We start from the raw sequence: 19,540 nt of genomic DNA on the forward strand, positions 1-19,540 counted from the left end.
AACTCTGAATCAAAGCACTGATTTGAAAGGGACCACTTTCAATGACGAGCCCTTAAGAATCATGCCGGTAAAGCTTTTTGGTACTGTGCATTTAAAGTAATGTAAAATATCTTAATATCTTACCCTGCTTAAGATCAGCAAGTTAGCATTGTAAGATCATATTAGCACCTCACTAAGTATAACCGTACTATGCTGCTAGCTGTGCAACTTTGAACTTTGTACGAAAGGAAATTGTGAAAACAAAATTATCTCTGTTGCCAGCTTGAAAAGTGCATTGACATTGGTATATGGTTGACTGTAGTTTTCTTTGCAACAATATAGCAAGTCCTTAGCCCTCCTATTATCCTCGGGGTCAATTCGACCCCATTCAATGTTTAACGTCTCCAAATTAGTGACTAACATCGTTTTTTTTTGGCTTCATATTTCATGACTTTTCCAAATTTAATGGGGACAACTGGGAAAACCTAAAATTAAAATGTTGATATGTTCCAATTTCCTGTAAAAAAAATTACACATTGGTGTTCCTTGGGGTCAATTTGATGTTTTAGCTGTGTATGACATAAGAAATATCAGCATTTTCCACATATTTGTTTTGGTTGTTTTGGATGATATTGAAGTCACTATAACCAAGGACACTTCCCATGTGACTGCAGGAGCTGAGATCGAACCGCCAGCCTTTATATTGAGATATAATATTTCCAGCCCCCATGTCTCTAAAGACATTCAATGATGTGTCCTGTGTCATACATTTTGATAACATAGAAACAAGGCAGGGCCGATGAGAGCATGACAAACTTGCAGCAGTTGTATTTATTTATTTACAAATAAAGTCCTTCTAAATGCTTTAAATTGCGTTTATGCTTGAAATATATTTTCTTTAAAGGGTTATTCAGGTATTCAACAAAGAAACATAAAGTACCTGACACATAAACCTGGGTAACAATCAGTTTCTGGAGGTTTAAATTGCTGGGGTCAAATTGACCCAAGGAATAAAATATGTTAGTACATTTGAGGGTAACAGGAGCCTATATGAGGGTTTAAATGATTTACAAACAATACAAATCTATATTTATCAACATTGTACATACTGTCACAACTATTTGCGAACACCTTACATGTACCACATTTCTATAAACATCAACAACGCCATTATCGCTGTCATGTCGACACATTTAATCTTGTACTATCAGAACTTTTTGCACTGCTTCCCCATTAAAAGATGTTTCTTTATAATGAAGTTTTTTTGAAATTACTTGAACAACTAATGAATCATCAACACTGTCAAAAGATTTGCGAAGAATGGCTGATCAAGTAATTGACGAATCTTTTCATCTTCAACACACTAGCAGGAAGGGGTAGTCAGCCCCCCCCTCCCCAATGTGGCAGAATCATCCTCACTTCAACTTTGAGCATAATAGTGATGTATACTTCCACATTCCTCTCTTGTCCTGTGATTATTAAGCTCTTGTAATAAATGCCTCATGACCGTAGTTAAATCCTTCAAAGTAAAACCAAGAACCCCCTTGTTAAAGAAGATATCTCCAGTGCAAATGAGGAAAACCTAGACTGAAAGTTGTTTCAACATTTTCAAAGAGCACGTCACTATTTCTAACTACGCAATTACAAAAGAGCTTATTCCACTGAAATGAGGAACAGATAATAGGAATAATCCCCGCGTGGTCTACTCAGCTGTTAACTGCATTAAACATCAACTCCAAAAAGCCTCTCTGAAACTTTTTCCCTCATCAAAATCAGGTTGAGTATTAACCTGAGTGTCACTCTAATGAATAATGCTATGTGTGACAGAGTGATGCCTATGAGAAGTAATGTGAATAAGCCCTCCACCTGCTCAACTGACCCTATCCGAGCCACTGTTTCATAGCTTGTATTGTATGTGTACTTCCTCTATAATCGTCATCATATTAGGATAAGGAACTGAAACATGCTGACAAACACACATTCCAGCCTGTATTATTAAAATGTGAAGTTACTCTCCTTTCTGTTGCCTTACACACTGAGCAGGTAGAGAGCAGCATTAGTATTCAGAGTTGCAAGTATGTCTGTCTACCTGATGAATTCAAGTCCAATATTCTTTCTCTTTTTTACCACAGCTCTTGTTTTGTCTCACACATTAGGTTCTCCCTGTAAAAACCTCTTTACCTGCAAGTTGTTTTCTTTAATGCCTTTTTGTCTTGGGCAGGTAAAGCAGAACGGTAAATAAGGCTGATGAGATAACCAACAGTGAGTTTGGGAAAACAAAAAAAGTGCTAAAGCTGTCTTAAAAGGTTTACAGAGGAGCACATGTAGATAGTTCATAGTTGTGTTACCCCTTTCATATTGCATATATTCCATTCATTGCATTATTCATAACAATAAACACACATTACTGTTACAAAAATATTGATGAGAGGAGCAAAGCTACCCTGGGGAGCTTTTGATGTCAAGTGGCTATGAAAGCATGCTGTCAGAAGTCGGTCCAGCATGGGTTTATATCACACCTGCATTTGAGGGTGCAGCACATCCAATACATATTCTAGTGACTGGTTTCAGGCTATTCTTGTTATTCACGATTGCTGGCTATATACTCCAAAATAATGTAAGAGCTTTTATTTTTAACCTATAAAAAAGGATTGTCAAATGTTTTATGTAAGAACATGATTTTCAAATTTCATAGATCTTAAGGATATAGTGCATGAAACCCTGGCTAGATATAATTAAGCAATATCGGAAAGGTGTGATGCTGAAGATCAGTACTGCTGCAATTCAGTCAACGGTAAACAAATAAAAGGTCATTACAAACAACAGATTCATATCTCATCTGTATTTAACGATTAATTTGGCTGAACCAACAGCAGTTGTTTCAGACCTTGATTCTTAGGTTACAAACATCTCCGTTACACTCTAGCTCCGTATTGTATTATTTAATTGTATGTTTCAAACCAGTTAAATTAAAGACCAATCAGGTACCACCTTGACTAATTAGACTGTCTGCTGTGAAGTTAATTTACATCAGACAGTCTGTAAATTACTGTAATATCACTCACAGTTGTTGTACTCTATCAGCACTTCACAAATGTGTTTTGTCCAATCAGACCACTTAGTCTATTAACTAACTGTGGTATAATGTTATTCCCTGGCTGTGTTAGATGCTCCATTCCGATTGGGTTAAACCCACATAAAAATGGTGATTAATTCTCAATGGCAAAAATAATACCAGCGACAACCTGTTCACACATCATTCTGCAGAAAGGAGTCTGGCACATTTCGCCTCTGCCTTTTGACACCATAGACTGTAAATAGAAATGAACAGCGTTGCTCCGCCTTTTCTTGTTGTATGGTTCTGAAGCTAAAAAACCCCGCTCCAGGACGCAGCCATTGTGCAGCCAGAGTCTACGAAGCCACAGAATTTCTGTGTTGCTATGGTAATTTCTGTGTTGCCACGATAACAAGCTCCTCCCTACATCGTAGTATCACAAGATCCTATGGAGTTTCCCTCTACGGCAGCTGTCAATCAAAGCAAACCTGGAAGTAAAACCCCGTTTTTTAACCTCTAATAACTAACGAAAAATAAGCTTTTCAGAAAACGCAAAACAGTCAAATAACTACATATCACCACAGCATATGGATGTGAGAAACATTTGTACGACGTGTTTATTTTTTAAAGTTTGACTGCTCCCCCATTCAAATGAATGGGGGAGACGGAGTTTTTGACCTATACTGCAGCCAGCCACCAGGGGGCAGACACACTGCTGAAAGCTTCACTTCCAACTGAGCGAGATGTACCCCTGGTTGACACTGTGGCAAAAAAAATTGGTTTTGACTCTGTGCCACGGTCTTGCTCACCCTGTAGGGATTCTTATTTGTATAACCACCTCTTCACTATACATCATATCTTACTCATTTATAACTCCAATTTCCAAAAAGTTGTGACTGTAATTGTAAACCCCAATTTTAAATTTGATGCCAGCAGCACATTTCCAAGAAGTTGGGGCAGGGGAATGTTTGCCTTCATGTTGTATCACCTTTCCCTTTAACAACACTGTAAATGATGTGAAAGTGAAACATACCCATTCTTACCTGATACAGAATTCAGCTACTCAACAGTTTGGGGTCGCCTTTGTCATATTTTTCGTTTCATGACATGCCAAATGTTTTCAGTGGGTGACAAGTAAGGACTGCAGGCAGGCCAGTTCTGAAACCACTGTTCACAGACAATGCTTTTGAAGGGATTTGAGCCCATGCAGTGATTTCCACCACAGAGTCATATTTGTTCATCATACAGAGCTGCCTGAGGGCTTGAAGATCCCCGCAATCCAGTGTTGGTTTTGGGTCTTGTCGCTTCTGTACAGAGATTCATCTAGTTTCTCAGAGTCCTTTCATGGTACTGTGCACAGTGGATGATGAAATCCCACAATTCTTTCCAGTTTTATGCTCAGGAATATTATTCTGAAAGTGGTGAAATATCGCTTATGCAGTCTCTCACAGAGTGGTGAACTTCTACCAACATCTACTTCTGAGAGACTCAGCCTCTCTGTATGCCTTTTTCTACCTAGTTTTCTCAATAACCTGACGCAGATTAACCTTATCAGTTGGGAGATGTTCCGCCAGTTTTTGTATCTCTTTTATTTATGTTTTATTACACAAGTTTTGTCAGTGTTTTGTTGTCCCTGTCCCAACTGCTTTGAAACATGCTGCTGGCATCAAACTTAAAATGAGCATTTTATTTTTAATGAAGCAATAAAATGTTTCAGTTTCAACAGCTGATGTCATGTTTGCAATATTTTCAAGTTAATACAAATGATTTGCAAACCTTTAAAATTGGTTTTATTTTACATTTTACACACTTGTGTCAACTTTCTGTGGCTTGGGGTTGTACAATAAAACTTCCCAATGCACCTTTAACACTAAGCTGAAAACTAGAAAACTTACTTCCCCTATATTTCCCTGTAATTACACATAAGATTGAGAAGATTGATCAGACCTCTGCAGCACTTTAGTCAGCAGTTGATGTTTAAGAATATATGACATCAGACATGCTGCTTATAAAGTGCATCGAAATCTGTGGATTTACTTTGGGCCAACTTACAAATTAAAAAGCAGAACTGCCATATGGCCATGTTGGAAACTTAATTCTGTTCTTATTAAAACTTGAGATAAATGTATGTACCTTAACTTCAGCTGTCTGGTATTCAATCTGCTGAATGACAAAAACTGAGAACTGTCTCTTGGCAACTTTTCCAAAGATAAGAGATTTCTAAAATCCACACAATGTATAACCTAGAATATATATAATGGTTATAATATAATAACAATCATCATGTACGTATTTTATCCATATTGCTTATCCAAAATTATGCCTTCCCCAAAAATATACCCTGGCAGCTGTTATATTTGGCCTTCCTGTTGCCTTGGGAACAGCAAAACACGATCTGCAGCTCTATACAACGTGATGTGCAATCTTTTTATTTTATAAATATTTACCATCTACCATCAATGAGTGAATGGGTATGAATGGGTATGAATGGGTTAATGCAACGAGTAGTATGTAAAAAGCACTTTGAGAGGTCAGACAGACTAGAAAAGTGCTACATAAGTACAAGTCTATTTACCAACCCTGAGATTGAAAACATTTAGTACATAGCAAGGGAAGCTGCTAATATACATTGAAATACCTGGCACAAAATGTCAAGCCTTGGACAAGGCACATTGTAGTGTTTTTGCGCTGGAATAAATATAACATCAGGAAAGAGAACCTTTTTTTTTTATCATCTTGGAAACATTGCTAATGGAAAACTCTTGTCTCTGTTTTCCTTGGGCAGGTCAAAAGCTCAGTTTTTTCCAGTACTAGAAAGCATGATAAGTAAAAAGTTTGAGTTACAGGAAACTTATTTTGTTGTTTACTAATGTGGATCCTCATTTAATGTTTGCTGATCTCTTAGCACCTGGACATCTTACACCCCTGCCCTGATCATGTCACATTCTCCTTTGTTCCTCCACTGCTTTCACATTTTTTCTTTGCTAGTCCCTTCAAATTTATTCTCCTTTCTTTTCCTTCCTCGTAAACTCTTTCTTCAGCGTTGGATTTGTCCATTACCATTCCACATTTTGATTGTGAAACTATTCTTCTTTTGTGACTTTAATGAGTTGACTTTTTCCTACATGCAGCGGCAACATAGGCAGGTATCAGCAGACACTCCCAGAGGAGATACAGCCACATCTCCGTTTTCTGTTTATTAGGAACACATGTTGTGTGGTGTGTGCTCCTATACCACGCCATCTTTGGCACTGCTGCAGCATCATTAACACTTGATTGTGGTAGCTATGTACTGCTATTTTAGGTCCAACTTAAAGTAGCCTTCATGTGAGGAGTTTCTTTAGCATTTTTTTTCATATGCAGTGTGTGCAGTGACTGACTGAGTAATGAGGAAACTTCGCACTGTAAATTTAATGAGTAAAACATGTGCCCGGGCATGAAGCAAACCTTTATAGCACATCTCTTTTAAAATATTACTAAACCTGGGTCAGCATTAAATGATGACATCTCAACATTCAGTGAAATGGCACTCCAGCACATGTCAGGCAGCCTTTTAAAAGATGTCACAGCTGAATTCCTCCTGTCCCCTGGGACTAGCTTCCATGTGCTGTAGCTACATTGGCCATATGTAAGACCCCAGGGAGGTGGATCTGAGTATTTGTGAATAAATGACAACACGCAAAAGGTACATTTAAGTGATCCCACCTTAAGGGCCTATTACCAAATTGATTCAAAAGTTACTTCCAATAAATAGATTTGATTTGATAATGTACAGGAATACAGTGACGTTGTTAGGTTTCCGAACATGCTCTAATTTACGTAAAAAGTAATCAAATGAAGTGTTAAATAAAGAAAAGTCAGATTTTTGCTTGTTTAGCACTTCAAATACCTGACTTCAAGGTGCATTGATTCATGTATATAATAATTAAGGGATAATGTATAATGGGTGGGTCTTTATGCAAAATAGAATCCCTTCAAGGTAGGGATGTCAACTATTGATCAACTGACGATTAATTGATTGTTAAGAATGTACTCAAACACATTTTTTTGTTTATATTTTATACCACGTGGAACAAACATCATGTTATCTTATATTTGGTTCTGCTATCAGGGAGGTGTTTTACATTTAAAGCATGTTTTTTGTGAATCAGCTGACTAAAGGTGTTGTGCACAGCGGAGACGCTCAGCTGGGGGCTGCAGCTGAGTGACAGGTCTCCACGAGCGCTTTTTTCTCTGCCTCCGGGCTGATTATGACCCGGTTGCGCTCCCGGCTGACACCTGACCGTGTTCATTTGCTTATTTTTCTCAATAAGAACGAGTGGCCAGAAAACTGGACACTGTGAGTCTGAAATATTTTTCTGTTCAGTTCCCTTGTTGAAGTCTGAGCCTTCACTTTTATGACTGTATGTCCACGGAGATTATGCGCCTGCTCCACAAACTGATATTCAGCATGTTTTAACATTTTTAACACCTCAATATGATCTGTAGCTATTCAATACCATCAGTTATATACATTGTGTTGTGAAGGGAAATCTGATTCAGGGGGAAAAACGTATTTGGCATTGTTTTTGACATTGAAAACGTTTCCGTTTTTTTTAATGATTAATCGATAGTTGATCGTTAACATTTCCAAGATCGATCAAGCAAAATGCTTGAAATTTACATCCCTACTTCAAGGTGAGAGAAGGCACCAACTTCCTACCTCCCTACCAACCATAGATACAAATAATTTCACACTAAGTCTTGGTTTAAAGGTTATCTTACTGAATAAAAAAAAATGCTAAAAAAAAACAAAAACGGTAACAGTAACAGTAAAAAAAAAAACATGTTTAACCCAATGTTTTCATTCATGATGAAGTCAAAACATTAGCCTCGGTTGGCATTCTTAACAGAGGCAGAAAATAACAGCAGCACCTGGATCAGGCCCTCTGACCTGTAACTTTTCTGTTGGCATGTTTCTTCCAATTCATGCAGTCCTGTAACTCTGTCAAAGCCTTCCTCATGTTCCAGTTTGTGGTTACTTCTTTTTTTGTTTTCTTCAATTAGTTAGACAGCCCTCGCTAAGTTCCTTGTTAGTTTTAACTTCTCTCCCTAGTTTCTGAGCAGTTTCCCTCCTCTCGTCTTTTTTTCTCTGCTGTTGACTTGGAACCTAAAGTTTTGTGCCCTTAAAATAAATTAAGGGCACAAAAGAATACTATTATAAATATCCTCCATGTTGTTCACTGATGATGTTAGGAACTATGTTTGCCACATTGTCAAAAGGTAGAGGTGAAACCATCAACTTCAAAAATGTGCCAGACTCCGTTCCTTGGATTGATTTGATAAGATGTGTGTGATGTGGTTGCTCCTGGTGTCACTCTTTCTATTCAGAATCTGTCACCAGTGTCATGGGGTTATGACCAATCAAAATCAGTTATTGAACACAGACAGGTGTTAGTAAAAGAGCCGGGTAATTAAAGATGATAAAAATAATACTTCTGCTCATTAATATGCAATATTACAATACAAGCACAACTTTTAAAACACAATATGAACAGAATCCCTCTGAAATTAATGTAAGTACATTATCATTCTGCTCTCTTCCCTGCTATCAGATACCCTGATGTGAAAGTTTACTCAGTTTTTATGTGATCTTACAGCTGCTGCCAGAAAATGTCTGCTTTAATAAAGGTCTCAAATGCTTTCCCTTTCACATAAGACATTTGATCAAAGCCCTCTCTTTCCATTAAATCCATCCTTTTTTTGCTCTGACCTCTGACTAGACTCTTTATTGTGACTAATTTTCAGTATAAAATCAAGAACAAAAATGTGTGTTACATCTCTTGCATCCACATGTACATGCATGATACAAACAACACACATGCGTATATGTCAGCCTGGCTTTTAAGAAATGTTGCAGCTGAATTTGTCTCATGCAATGGGGCTGGCTTCCTTGTATTGCAGCTCCTTGGGCCAGAACTAAGATCCCTGGGGAATCAGATTTTAGTTTCCCCTGATAGAAAGGCATTTGACCCTGTTTGTGGACACAGGAGTACACTTATTGTCAATATGTGTCACCTCTGGCTGTGGGACAGCTTTTCAGATGTTGGGAGAAAGTGGCTTTCCCTTGAAAACTTGAGCTTTTTAGATTTTTCTTTCTTTTTTTTCTACATTTCCATTACTGTGATGCATCTTTCTGTAACTTCTTTTCAACTTTTGTGTGATAAATTCTTCCACAAAAAAAGCACCAAAGTAGCTTCTGATCAGACGCTACAATACTTCCTTTAATCCTAAATTATTCTGAATCACAAAACCACTCAGGAAGGTTCTACACCACCTACTGCTTCGGAACAAAGGTCATTTTTGCACTTACTCGATGTGATAGACGTTTTCGCCCCCTTTCAGCCACACGTAGGTCATGTTGGGAGGGTCCGCCACCGCCTGGCACCGCAGAAGTGCATTCTGGGACATGTTGAGAGAGGTGCTTTTGGGAGGGATGATAATGACAGGCGGACCTGGTGGGAGGAAGGTTACAAAAGACATCACTCACATTCCCAAGAAAGAGCTGCAACAGAGGATATTTCAGAGGCACAGATAGAAGGCTCAAAATGTCCTTCATGTCTGAGCACAGAGAATAACAATGTTACAGTTTTTTTTAGTTGCTTTGTCAATGTGAAGTTCTTAACGCATACACTGTATAACACTGCACTTCTTTTTTCGAATGGCTGTCATTCACTCTAAAGGCTCTCATCAATGTAAACATTCATCGAAATGTGCATCACTGCTTTCAAAAGTTCACGACCCTTACAAAAAGTTGTTTTTTTCATTACCGTCGTAGATTTGTAATTAATGTGGTGATAAACATATTCATATAAGCCTTTAAACACCTCAGTGTGCTGCACTGACTATTAAAGATAAGTGTTTCCTATGTGTACAGAGATGCATTGTGTGCAGGCAGCAGTCGTTCCCCCTCTATGCTGCATTACTTTGACTGTATGCTCAAATTGAAATAGCAGAATATAGGAGTCAGACAAAAAAAAAGCCTCCTCTGCCTCCTTACTCGGTGTGCTACTTGTGCTGTTTGTAACTTAGTTTCTAGCTTTGTAGTGATGAAGAAGGAGAGTAGAAATCTGAGCTGAAATAGTCTTCAATTCATCTAGGGCACCAACTTCATCAAATGACAGCACTGGAGCTAAAAGAAGAACAGCAACAATGGCAGGTTTTTTTAATGCTAGGGGTAATGATAGTATAAAGAAAAAATCCATTACAGCCAATGCAGTGACATGTTTCACGAACTGTGTCGGTAAAGCAGCAGATGCTAAAAATGTGTAATTTCTCAATGAGATTTGGATACAGTAACTGTATCCCACAGTCAAATATCACCTTCACAAAACAGAAGAAACACATGTTACACAAACACCTGTTTCAAAAACCTTTATATGTCACTCAGTGTCAGTGTTCAAGCTTGCCCGTGTTCACAAGTATGGACATTTACCCGTACGTGTACCGGGATCGATTTGTGAGTTGTCCTACCCTATAGGCCATGACATCATTAGCATGATATTCCTTCAGCTTAACTCTCCTCCTCATCATAATGTATGTTTACCTCTCTGACACACACCTGCTCCTTCAGCTTGTCTACCTGACACAGCCACACATCTTCCTTCTCTCTACATGTTTCTGTAGTAGCAGATCTGCAGCCTGCTGATTATTTCCCAATTTTGCAGTATTTTGATGAAGTCATTTGACCTCACACATACATTCTCAATTTTGTCTGCATTCCAATCTGATTATTTTTAAGCATACTGAAGCTCTTCATTCATGATCTGAACATTAGAGGACAGAAGGGGAGGGGTAGAGTCGGCTCTGTAGAACAGCCAACTGTTATCATAAAGTTAACCAATAGCATTCTGCCTCTGCTTTGTGAGCTTGTCATTAGCTTTTTTTAAAAAATTATTATTATAATTATTATTATTTTTTTTTTTATGTTTTTTTTTTAATGTTTTTTTCAAAGTTAAAATTATATTGGCACCAAGTAGTCAGCCAACAAGGAAACTGCCTGCTATGCCAGTCAGGCCCTGCTGTTAGCCATAAGGACCACAAGAAGAAATGTTAAGATACTGAAAAGAAGCCTGACAGTTGATATCTGAGAAGTTACTGAAATAATACATTTGTACAAAAACATGATATTCATGAATCCCATTTAAAGTGTCACAAAGTAATGTTGGCCCTTATTTTAAATTACATCAACTCTCGCTATTAGAATTTGAAATGTCCAATAGTGAGGATGGACTTTTGATTTTATGTGAGCGCAGAGATCTTTAACACTCTGCACTCTCTAAATGAACCTAGTTGCAGCTGCTTTGTTTGGATTTTGATGCATGATCTGACAGTGGGTCAGATCTGCCTTAAAGCACTATATTCTGAAGCGCGAGCTTGACCTGAGGGTTATGTTGCGCACCCCATGTACAGAGGCTATGGCCTTCAAGATTCAACTCAAATCTACAGCTCCTTTCCTTCATGTCACTCCCCACTCTCTCTCTTGGTCTCCTGCTCTAACCATGTCATATTCTCTCTGAATAAAGGCTTAAAAGCCTGAAAAATATAAATTGGTAAAAAAAACTATATTCTTACTTGCTGTGACTGCCACTTGGAATTTATATGTTATTCAATGAAAGGATTTCCCACAAACCGATGTGACCATGAAGTGATTTTTTTTATCCTGCTGTGTGAATTTTAGGTTGTTTTTTTTGCAATGACTGCAATGAAATGTACTTTATGATCTTGACTTTTAGATGTATTGTTCAAAAAGTTGCTGTGTTGCTCCATCATTACGGTCTGAAACCATTTGTTGGAAGTAGGAGACAGATTATCCTGTGATATACAGTGTTTATTTTTTATTATTAATTAAGAATAACACTGTAATGCAGTGAAGCATACAGGAGTCCATGTACAAAATGTCCAATTAGTGTCAATGTTGTGTGCAGCTATTCCGAGATCATTTTGATTACTCAGTGACATCCAGTGATCCCCAATTAATGCCACAGCATTTGACCTTTACAGGAGCTCTAGTTAGGTTGCTGTCACTGTTTTACACAGTTATGCCTGATACTGTTGTTAATGTAGTTTCATCCCCACGTCTGTAGTGATTCCTTCACTCTAAATAGTGCTCTGCTGGATTCGTGATGTAGTTGCCCTCTGACATCAGTCTGATTAGCTGAACCAGTATGCTTAGCTCAAAGACGGTAGCTCAAACTCAAAGTACTACAGTGATGTTTTAGTTGTGTTTGACGCAAAGTGCAATACTTACAGCTGCTCACCTTCAATGTGCAAATAGCACAGGATGAAAAAAAATGACTGTGTTAATTTCAGATCTAATCTAACCGAGATGAATGTGTCATCACTGACAGCCCTAATTAAAAAAGTAAAATCATTGCTAGATCAGGTGCATGAGGCTGGGTTACAGAGCTAACATGAACTGATAATAAAATATAACATGGGAAATATGTAAATCAAGGTCCACTAAAAACAATCAAACTGAATACATGTTAACTAGACACATTTGAAATGACATCTTAATCCTTCCAGAGTTAATCCCTTTAAGTGATATAACACAATACAATGTGTATAATCTTATACATGATACAGCTATCCTCTACACATCACAATCAGTCTTTTTCGTAATATATGACAGGCTCTATCTGGCCCAAAATATGTCAGCTTGGATCCTATGAAAATCCTCATTTGCCCTTTAGCTGTAAAGTTGCTCTTCTGATAGAGGATAAACATGATGGTATTTACAGAAAGATAGGACGAGGATTTATGCCGTGCCTTTTAAATTATGCTTGATGACTGGAAATGGGAAACATCTGTGTTGGAAAGGTTGTGATGGCTGGAAATGATTGCTTGAGAGCAACACAACTCAATGAGAATTCAACGCTTCACTGAGTAAAGCAACAAGAATCCAAGAGCTGCACCAGTTTCATTTAAGCAACTGAGCAAAGCTGTCAATATTCCTGAGACACAGCATTGTCGAATATAGCAGGGTAATTTCCTTGGAAACCAATCACACACACCGCTCCTGCAGTGCGGTGCTACTGTGTCACATTTATCTCTTCCCTGTACCAGCCGAACTCCATCACATGTCCTATTTGCAAAGAGCTAATAATGTAGGCTTTATGTGGCACATGTCTCATGTATAAATAAGCACATGATCTCTACAGCAGTCATTCGTGATTGGTCTGTACCTTTAATGCTCAACAGATATATGCATGGGTGACAGTTTAGAGGTTATGGCTGACTCCATCCAGATCAGCCATTAGTCTACTGTAATCCATCCATGTGGCAACGCTGCAGGGAAACACAGCCAAAGCACGGATAATGTGACTACAGCTGAACAGCATTTGGCTCATGAGGATGTTTATTCAAAATGTGACCACTACCAATGTTCCATAATTTAGAGAAACCTCAAAGAGACACTACGACAAAACAAAATATTTCCCCCTGCATAACGCTCAAGATGAGTCCTGCTTCTCTGGAGTAAATCAGCAGTAGGAGTTGGAGTAGGAGTACAGGAAAAAGTCAGAAATTAATTCCACAATGTATTATGCAGAGATGTGTTGGTGTAATCTAGTGATACACAGCATAACATTTCTACAGATATTAGTCCTTACACGACTTATAATTTAGAAATCTTCAACATGAAAATGCATCTTTATCTGAGAGGAGTGTACTAGTACCTAGAAATACTGAAAACAGTTTAACTATCACATCCCTCAAAGAAATTCAGGGTTCCCACTCTTTTCCAGAGATAATTTTCCAGGACATTTCCAGGACATTTTCATTGATGATCAAGCTGGTATGACCATCTAAATTTTATATTTCAAAAAATATAAAATGCGCTAAGAAAAAAACAAAAGAGCCTGCAAAGGAATCAGGAAGCTGCCTTATTGAAATAATTAAATAATAATAATGATCAGAGGATCAGTGCATTAATGACCTAAATAGATCTGAATGACAAAAATGGCCATAAATGTTTCTCAACTCAACTCTGCTAAGTGGTCGATATAAAACAAAGCAAATGTCACGTTTTTTTATTTGGGTTACCATAAACTCTGAAAAAATCGCACCGGTGTAAAGACGCACTCTGTATTTGAAGATCTCTCAGAGATTTTAAAAAATGTAAACTGTCTTCCTGCATGGCGATGTCTATTATGATCAGCGATGTCTACAACGTGGAGTTTCTGTACAGCTGTGTCGCTCTTTTTGTTCCGTTTGTTTTCACTATCGGTAGTTTGCACTCCTACTAGCTAGAGCAGGGGTTCTCAAACTTTTTGGAGCCAGGGACCCCTTACAGGTGAGAAAATTGCCCATGGCCCCCTCATAATTATAACACAGATTAAGCACATTAGTGATGTGTCATGATCAAAAGCTGTGGCTCTGAGAGCCGATGCTTCATAGTGAATCAGAAGAGCCGGCTCGCATCAAGAGAGAGCCGGCTCCCAGCTCAGCCCCAGCTCTGCTCACAGCAGAACTTTGTTTTGATTGGTCAGCATGGCGGCCATGCAGCCAATCATATGTGAGGATATGGGATACAGGTGATGGAGGGGAGGCTGTGTATCCTGGCTTCATCTGTTCCATCAGAGATAGTCTTCTTGAAGACCGGGCAAATACTCACTGAGAGGAGAAATCGGATCAGCCCATCCAAGCTGAGGCATCTGATTTTTCTCAATGCCAACCTGAGGACATTAATAATGTTTGCTTGAGTTTGGTTCTGGTTCTGGTTCTGTTTGCTCGAGTTTGGTTCTGGTTCTGGTTCTGTTTGCTCCAGTTTGGTTCTGGTTATGTTTACCTGACTTGGTTCTGGCTCTGTTTGCTTGAGTTCGGTTCTGGTTCGGTTCTGGTTTGATTCTGGATCAAGTCTGGTTCGGTTCTGGTTCAGTTCTGGTACGGTTCTGGTTCAGTTCTGGTTCGGTTCTGGTTCGATTCTGGTACGGTTCTGGTTCGGTTCTGGTTCGTTTCTTGTATGGTTCTGATTCGGATCAGTTCCGGTTCTGGTTCGTTTCTTGTATGGTTCTGGTTCGGATCAGTTCCGGTTCTGGTTCAGTTCTGGTTCGGTTCTGGTTCGGGTCTGGTTCGGTTCTGTTTCGGTTCTGTTTCGAATCTGGTTCTGTTCTGGTCCGGTTCTGGCTCGGTTCGGTTCCAGTTCGGTTCCGGTTCGGTTCCGGTTCGGTTCTGGTTCAGTTCTGCTACAGTTCTGGTTCGGTTCTGGTTCGGTTCTGGTTCGGTTCTGGTTCAGTTCTGGTAGGGTTCTGGTTCAATTCTGGTTTGGTTCTGGTTCGGTTCTGGTTCGGTTCTGGTTCGGTTCTGGTTCGGTTCTGGTTGAGTTTGATTCTGGTTCTGTTTGCATGAGTTTGATTCTGGTTCTGTATGCTTAAATTTAGTTCTGGTTCTAAACCTAACCCTAATCCTAACTATCACCCTAATCCTAATCCTAATCCTAACCCTAACCCTAACCCTAACCCTAATCCTAATCCTAACCCTAACCCTAATCCTAATCCTAACCCTAACCCTAACCCTAATCCTAACCCTAACCCTAAACCTAATCATAACCCTAACCCTAATCATAACCCTAACCCTAATCCTAACCCTAACCCTAATCCTAACCCTAACCCTAATCTTAACCCTAACCCAAATCATAACCCTAACCCTAATCATAACCCTAACCCTAATCATAACCCTAACCCTAATCATAACCCTAACCCTAATCATAACCCTAAACCTAATCTTAACCCTAACCCTAATCATAACCCTAATCCTAACCCTGATCCTAACCCTAACCCTAATCATAACCCTAAACCTAACCCTAACCCTAATCATAACCCTAATCTTAACCCTAACCCTAATCATAACCCTAACCCTAATCCTAACCCTAACCCTAATCCTAACCCTAATCCTAACCCTAACCCTAATCCTAAACCTAATCCTAACCCTAACCCTAATCCTAACCCTAGCCCTAACCCTAACCCTAATCATAACCATAACCCTAACCCTAATCCTAATCTAAACCCTAACCCTAATAATAACCCTAACCCTTATCATAACCCTAACCCTAATCATAACCCTAACCCTAATCTTTACCCTAACCCTAACCCTAATCATACCCCTAACCCTAATCCTAACCCTAATCCTAACCCTAACCCTAACCCTAATCCTAACCCTAACCCTAATCATAACCCTAATCCTAACCCTAATCATAACCCTAACCCTAATCTTAATCCGAACCCTAACCCTAATCATAACCGTAACCCTAATCTTAACCCTAACCCTAATCTTAATCATAACCCTAACCCTAATCCTAACCCTAACCCTAATCATAACCCTAACCCTAACCCTAATCTTAACCCTAACCCTAACCCTAATCATAACCCTAACCCTAATCTTAACCCTAACCCTAATCTTAATCATAACCCTAACCCTAACTACAACCATAACCCTAATCACAACCCTAACCCTAATCACAACCCTAATCACAACCCTAATCACAACCCTAATCACAACCCTATCCCTAATCAGAACCCTAACCCTAACCACAACCATAACCCTATCCCTTTTCACAACCCTAACCCTAATCAGAACCTTAACCCTAATCACAACCCTAACCCCAACCCTATCCCTAATCAGAACCCTAACCCTAACCCTAATCACAACCCTAACCCCAACCCTAATCTTAATCATAACCCTAACCCTAACCATAACCCTATCCCTAATCAAAACCCTAACCCTTAACACAACCCTAACCCCAACCCTAACCATAATCACAACTCTAAACCTAATCACAACCCTAACCCTTATCACAACCCTAACCCTAATCACAACCCTAACCCTTATCACAACCCTAACCCTAATCACAACCCTAACCCTAATCACAACCCTAACCCCAACCCTAATCACAACCCTAACCCTAATCACAACCCTAACCCTTATCACAACCCTAACCCTAACCCCAACCCTAACCCTCACCCTAATCACAACCCTAACCCCAACCCTAACCCTAATCACAACCCTAACCCCAACCCTAATCACAACCCTAACCCTAATCACAACCCTAACCCTAATCACAACCCTAACCCTAATCACAACCCTAACCCTAACCCCAACCCTAACCCTCACCCTAATCACAACCCTAACCCTAATCACAACCCTAACCCTAATCACAACCCTAACCCCAACCCTAACCCTGGGATCAGGGTGAGAATGATTTTGTAACAGAATAAATGCACACAATTGGTCAAATATAAGTCTTCTCGTAAAAACACTGTACGTAAAAGGGGTTTCAACACAAACCATTAGTTTTTGCAAAGTTAAGGTAAAACATCCGGCTACAAAAGATCCTAAATTAAGAGCCGTTCGGGAGTTGAAAGAGCCGGCTCTTCTTTGGGAGCCGAGTCAAAAGAGCCGGCTCTCTGAAAAGAGCCCAACTTCCCATCACTAAAGCACATGCTTACTACCATTTGCACTCTTAGTTGCCCTTGGAACTATTTGTATTTTAAAACGTATCAATGTAAATACTTCAGACCTGTACCATAGTGATAAACAGATAACACTTCAATTTGAATCAAGTAAATACCACTTGTATACTTTAAAACAGAGGGTCATTTCATTCCTTGTGGACTCAACATGACAACATTTATACTTTTCAAGTAATTGATCTTAAACGCTTTCAGAAAATTAACAGTAACAAGACTCACATATCCCTTCGAGCCACCAAATGGTATCATAACAATGGTGTATGCTGTTTTGTAATGACACAGCACAATTTTATGATTTACTAGAAATGTATTCAAATTATTTCACGGACCCCCCAGGCTATGGTTCACGGACCCCCAGGGGTCCCAGGACCCCACTTTGAGAACAACTGAGCTAGAGTACGGTAATTAAGCCAAATGTACCATAAAACATAAACTATATACCCCCGTTTTCTGTGAATGCATGATTATGAAGTGAAGGAGAAAAGATGTGAAAAAAGTTGTGCAGTGTCGCTGTCTTTTCCAGCACAGCGTGCACTCAACTTTCAATGAATGGGGATGTGTTTTGTTAATAGGGTCAGGTCAAACGCAGCCATGTTGGAATAATTTTCCAGGACTATATGTGATTTTCCAGGACATTTTACTTTTTCTCCCATTTTCCAGGTGTTTTTTAGAACGCGTGGGAACCCTGTAATATGTGCACATTTTGAAACCAAATAGAGACATTAAACCATTTCAATCAGCCAGAGCAGCTTTAAAATCATAGAAAACTGTCATGTCTCTGAAATGCCTTCAAATTCAGCTAAACACAGGGTTTTATCACAATAAAGCAATGCCCCAAACCCGGGATGAAATCCTGTCACATACCATGATATCAATAATACCTTCACAGGGACCAAATAGGAGTTAAATTCAGTTTGAGATTCTGTTGCCACTCTGTCATATGATGCAAGAGAGGGAAACAGCGATGTAAATTGTGGTGGCTCCCAGCCAGTCAGACAAACATCACAGAGAGTGAAGAAACTGGCAGGCAGGGAGGCAGGCAGGCAGACATCACAGACAGACAGACAGGTAGCAGTCAGACAGACAGGCCGGCCGTCAAGCAACAACTGACCTTTGATCTTCACTCTCGTCACGCAAGTCACGTTTCCCTCGGAGTTGGAGGCGTGGCAGGCATACTGTCCTGCTGACTGCATGCTCACTGCTTGCAGAGATAACGCTCCATCCTGGTAAATATAATATGACAGATCAAGTGAGAGATTGATGGCTGCAATGGTACATATATAGATGCTGTTCATACAATAGATAGGTAGTGAACATGTGATTAATGGATAGGTATAGGGGGTGGATAGATAGATGTGAAACTGAACTGTGTACTATTACTCAAGAACTGTTGTTATGGCCAATTTTAACGCACTGGCACTTTGTGGAAGTATAAGTAATCATGTTATTTTATACATTAAATGCAGTTACTGGTTGCTTACTGTTTTTTTGTGTGAGGTAGGAGTCCTCCAGCATTAGTGACCAGAGGGTGTTAGCAATCTTTATGCCCCAACATCTAGACCCCATGTGTCTAGTCAGTTTTGAGGTGGCTTAATTCTCAAAATAAAGTCAGAGTTGTCAAAACAACACTGGAAAATCTCGAAACGGTTTTAGTTTTGCACAAAAAGATATTTTTTTAAGTTTTGCTACCATTTGAAAATATACTGGAGTACTGGAACTCAGTGCGTAGCCTCACGCCACTTTGCTTAATCTAGTTGCGGGCTCACTGTGGGAGTCATTTTGACTTTCTTAACATTTTTTCAAAGCACTCAGCTCTGTCCAATCATTTACAGATAGCATGTTGAGTGAACCAACCATTGTTTTTTTGTCTTGAAATACTCAAAATCTTGTTCAAGTGTTCAGATTTCAAGTGGACCTCCAGCATCAGTATGCACACGCCAGAACTAGCAATTCAATAACAGTCACAGAGGCCGTGTTGTGTTGCCTGTATTACTTT

General features: G+C 39.3%; 1 protein-coding gene across 1 annotated transcript in view; it reads right to left on the bottom strand.

The window, feature by feature from the left end:
• The window catches only part of igsf9a (immunoglobulin superfamily, member 9a), a 78,980-nt gene that overhangs the window by 28,925 nt on the left and 30,515 nt on the right, over positions 1–19,540 (bottom strand). The window contains exons 6-7 of the mRNA XM_034710024.1: positions 18,656–18,767; positions 9,387–9,528 (exon numbers count right to left, since the gene is read on the bottom strand). Of these exons, the coding sequence (XP_034565915.1) occupies positions 9,387–9,528; positions 18,656–18,767 (254 nt within the window). The remainder of the gene's footprint in view (positions 1–9,386; positions 9,529–18,655; positions 18,768–19,540) is intronic.

This window comes from Notolabrus celidotus, chromosome 19, assembly GCF_009762535.1.
Source record: "Notolabrus celidotus isolate fNotCel1 chromosome 19, fNotCel1.pri, whole genome shotgun sequence".
In the NCBI taxonomy this organism is placed as follows: Eukaryota; Metazoa; Chordata; class Actinopteri; order Labriformes; family Labridae; genus Notolabrus; species Notolabrus celidotus.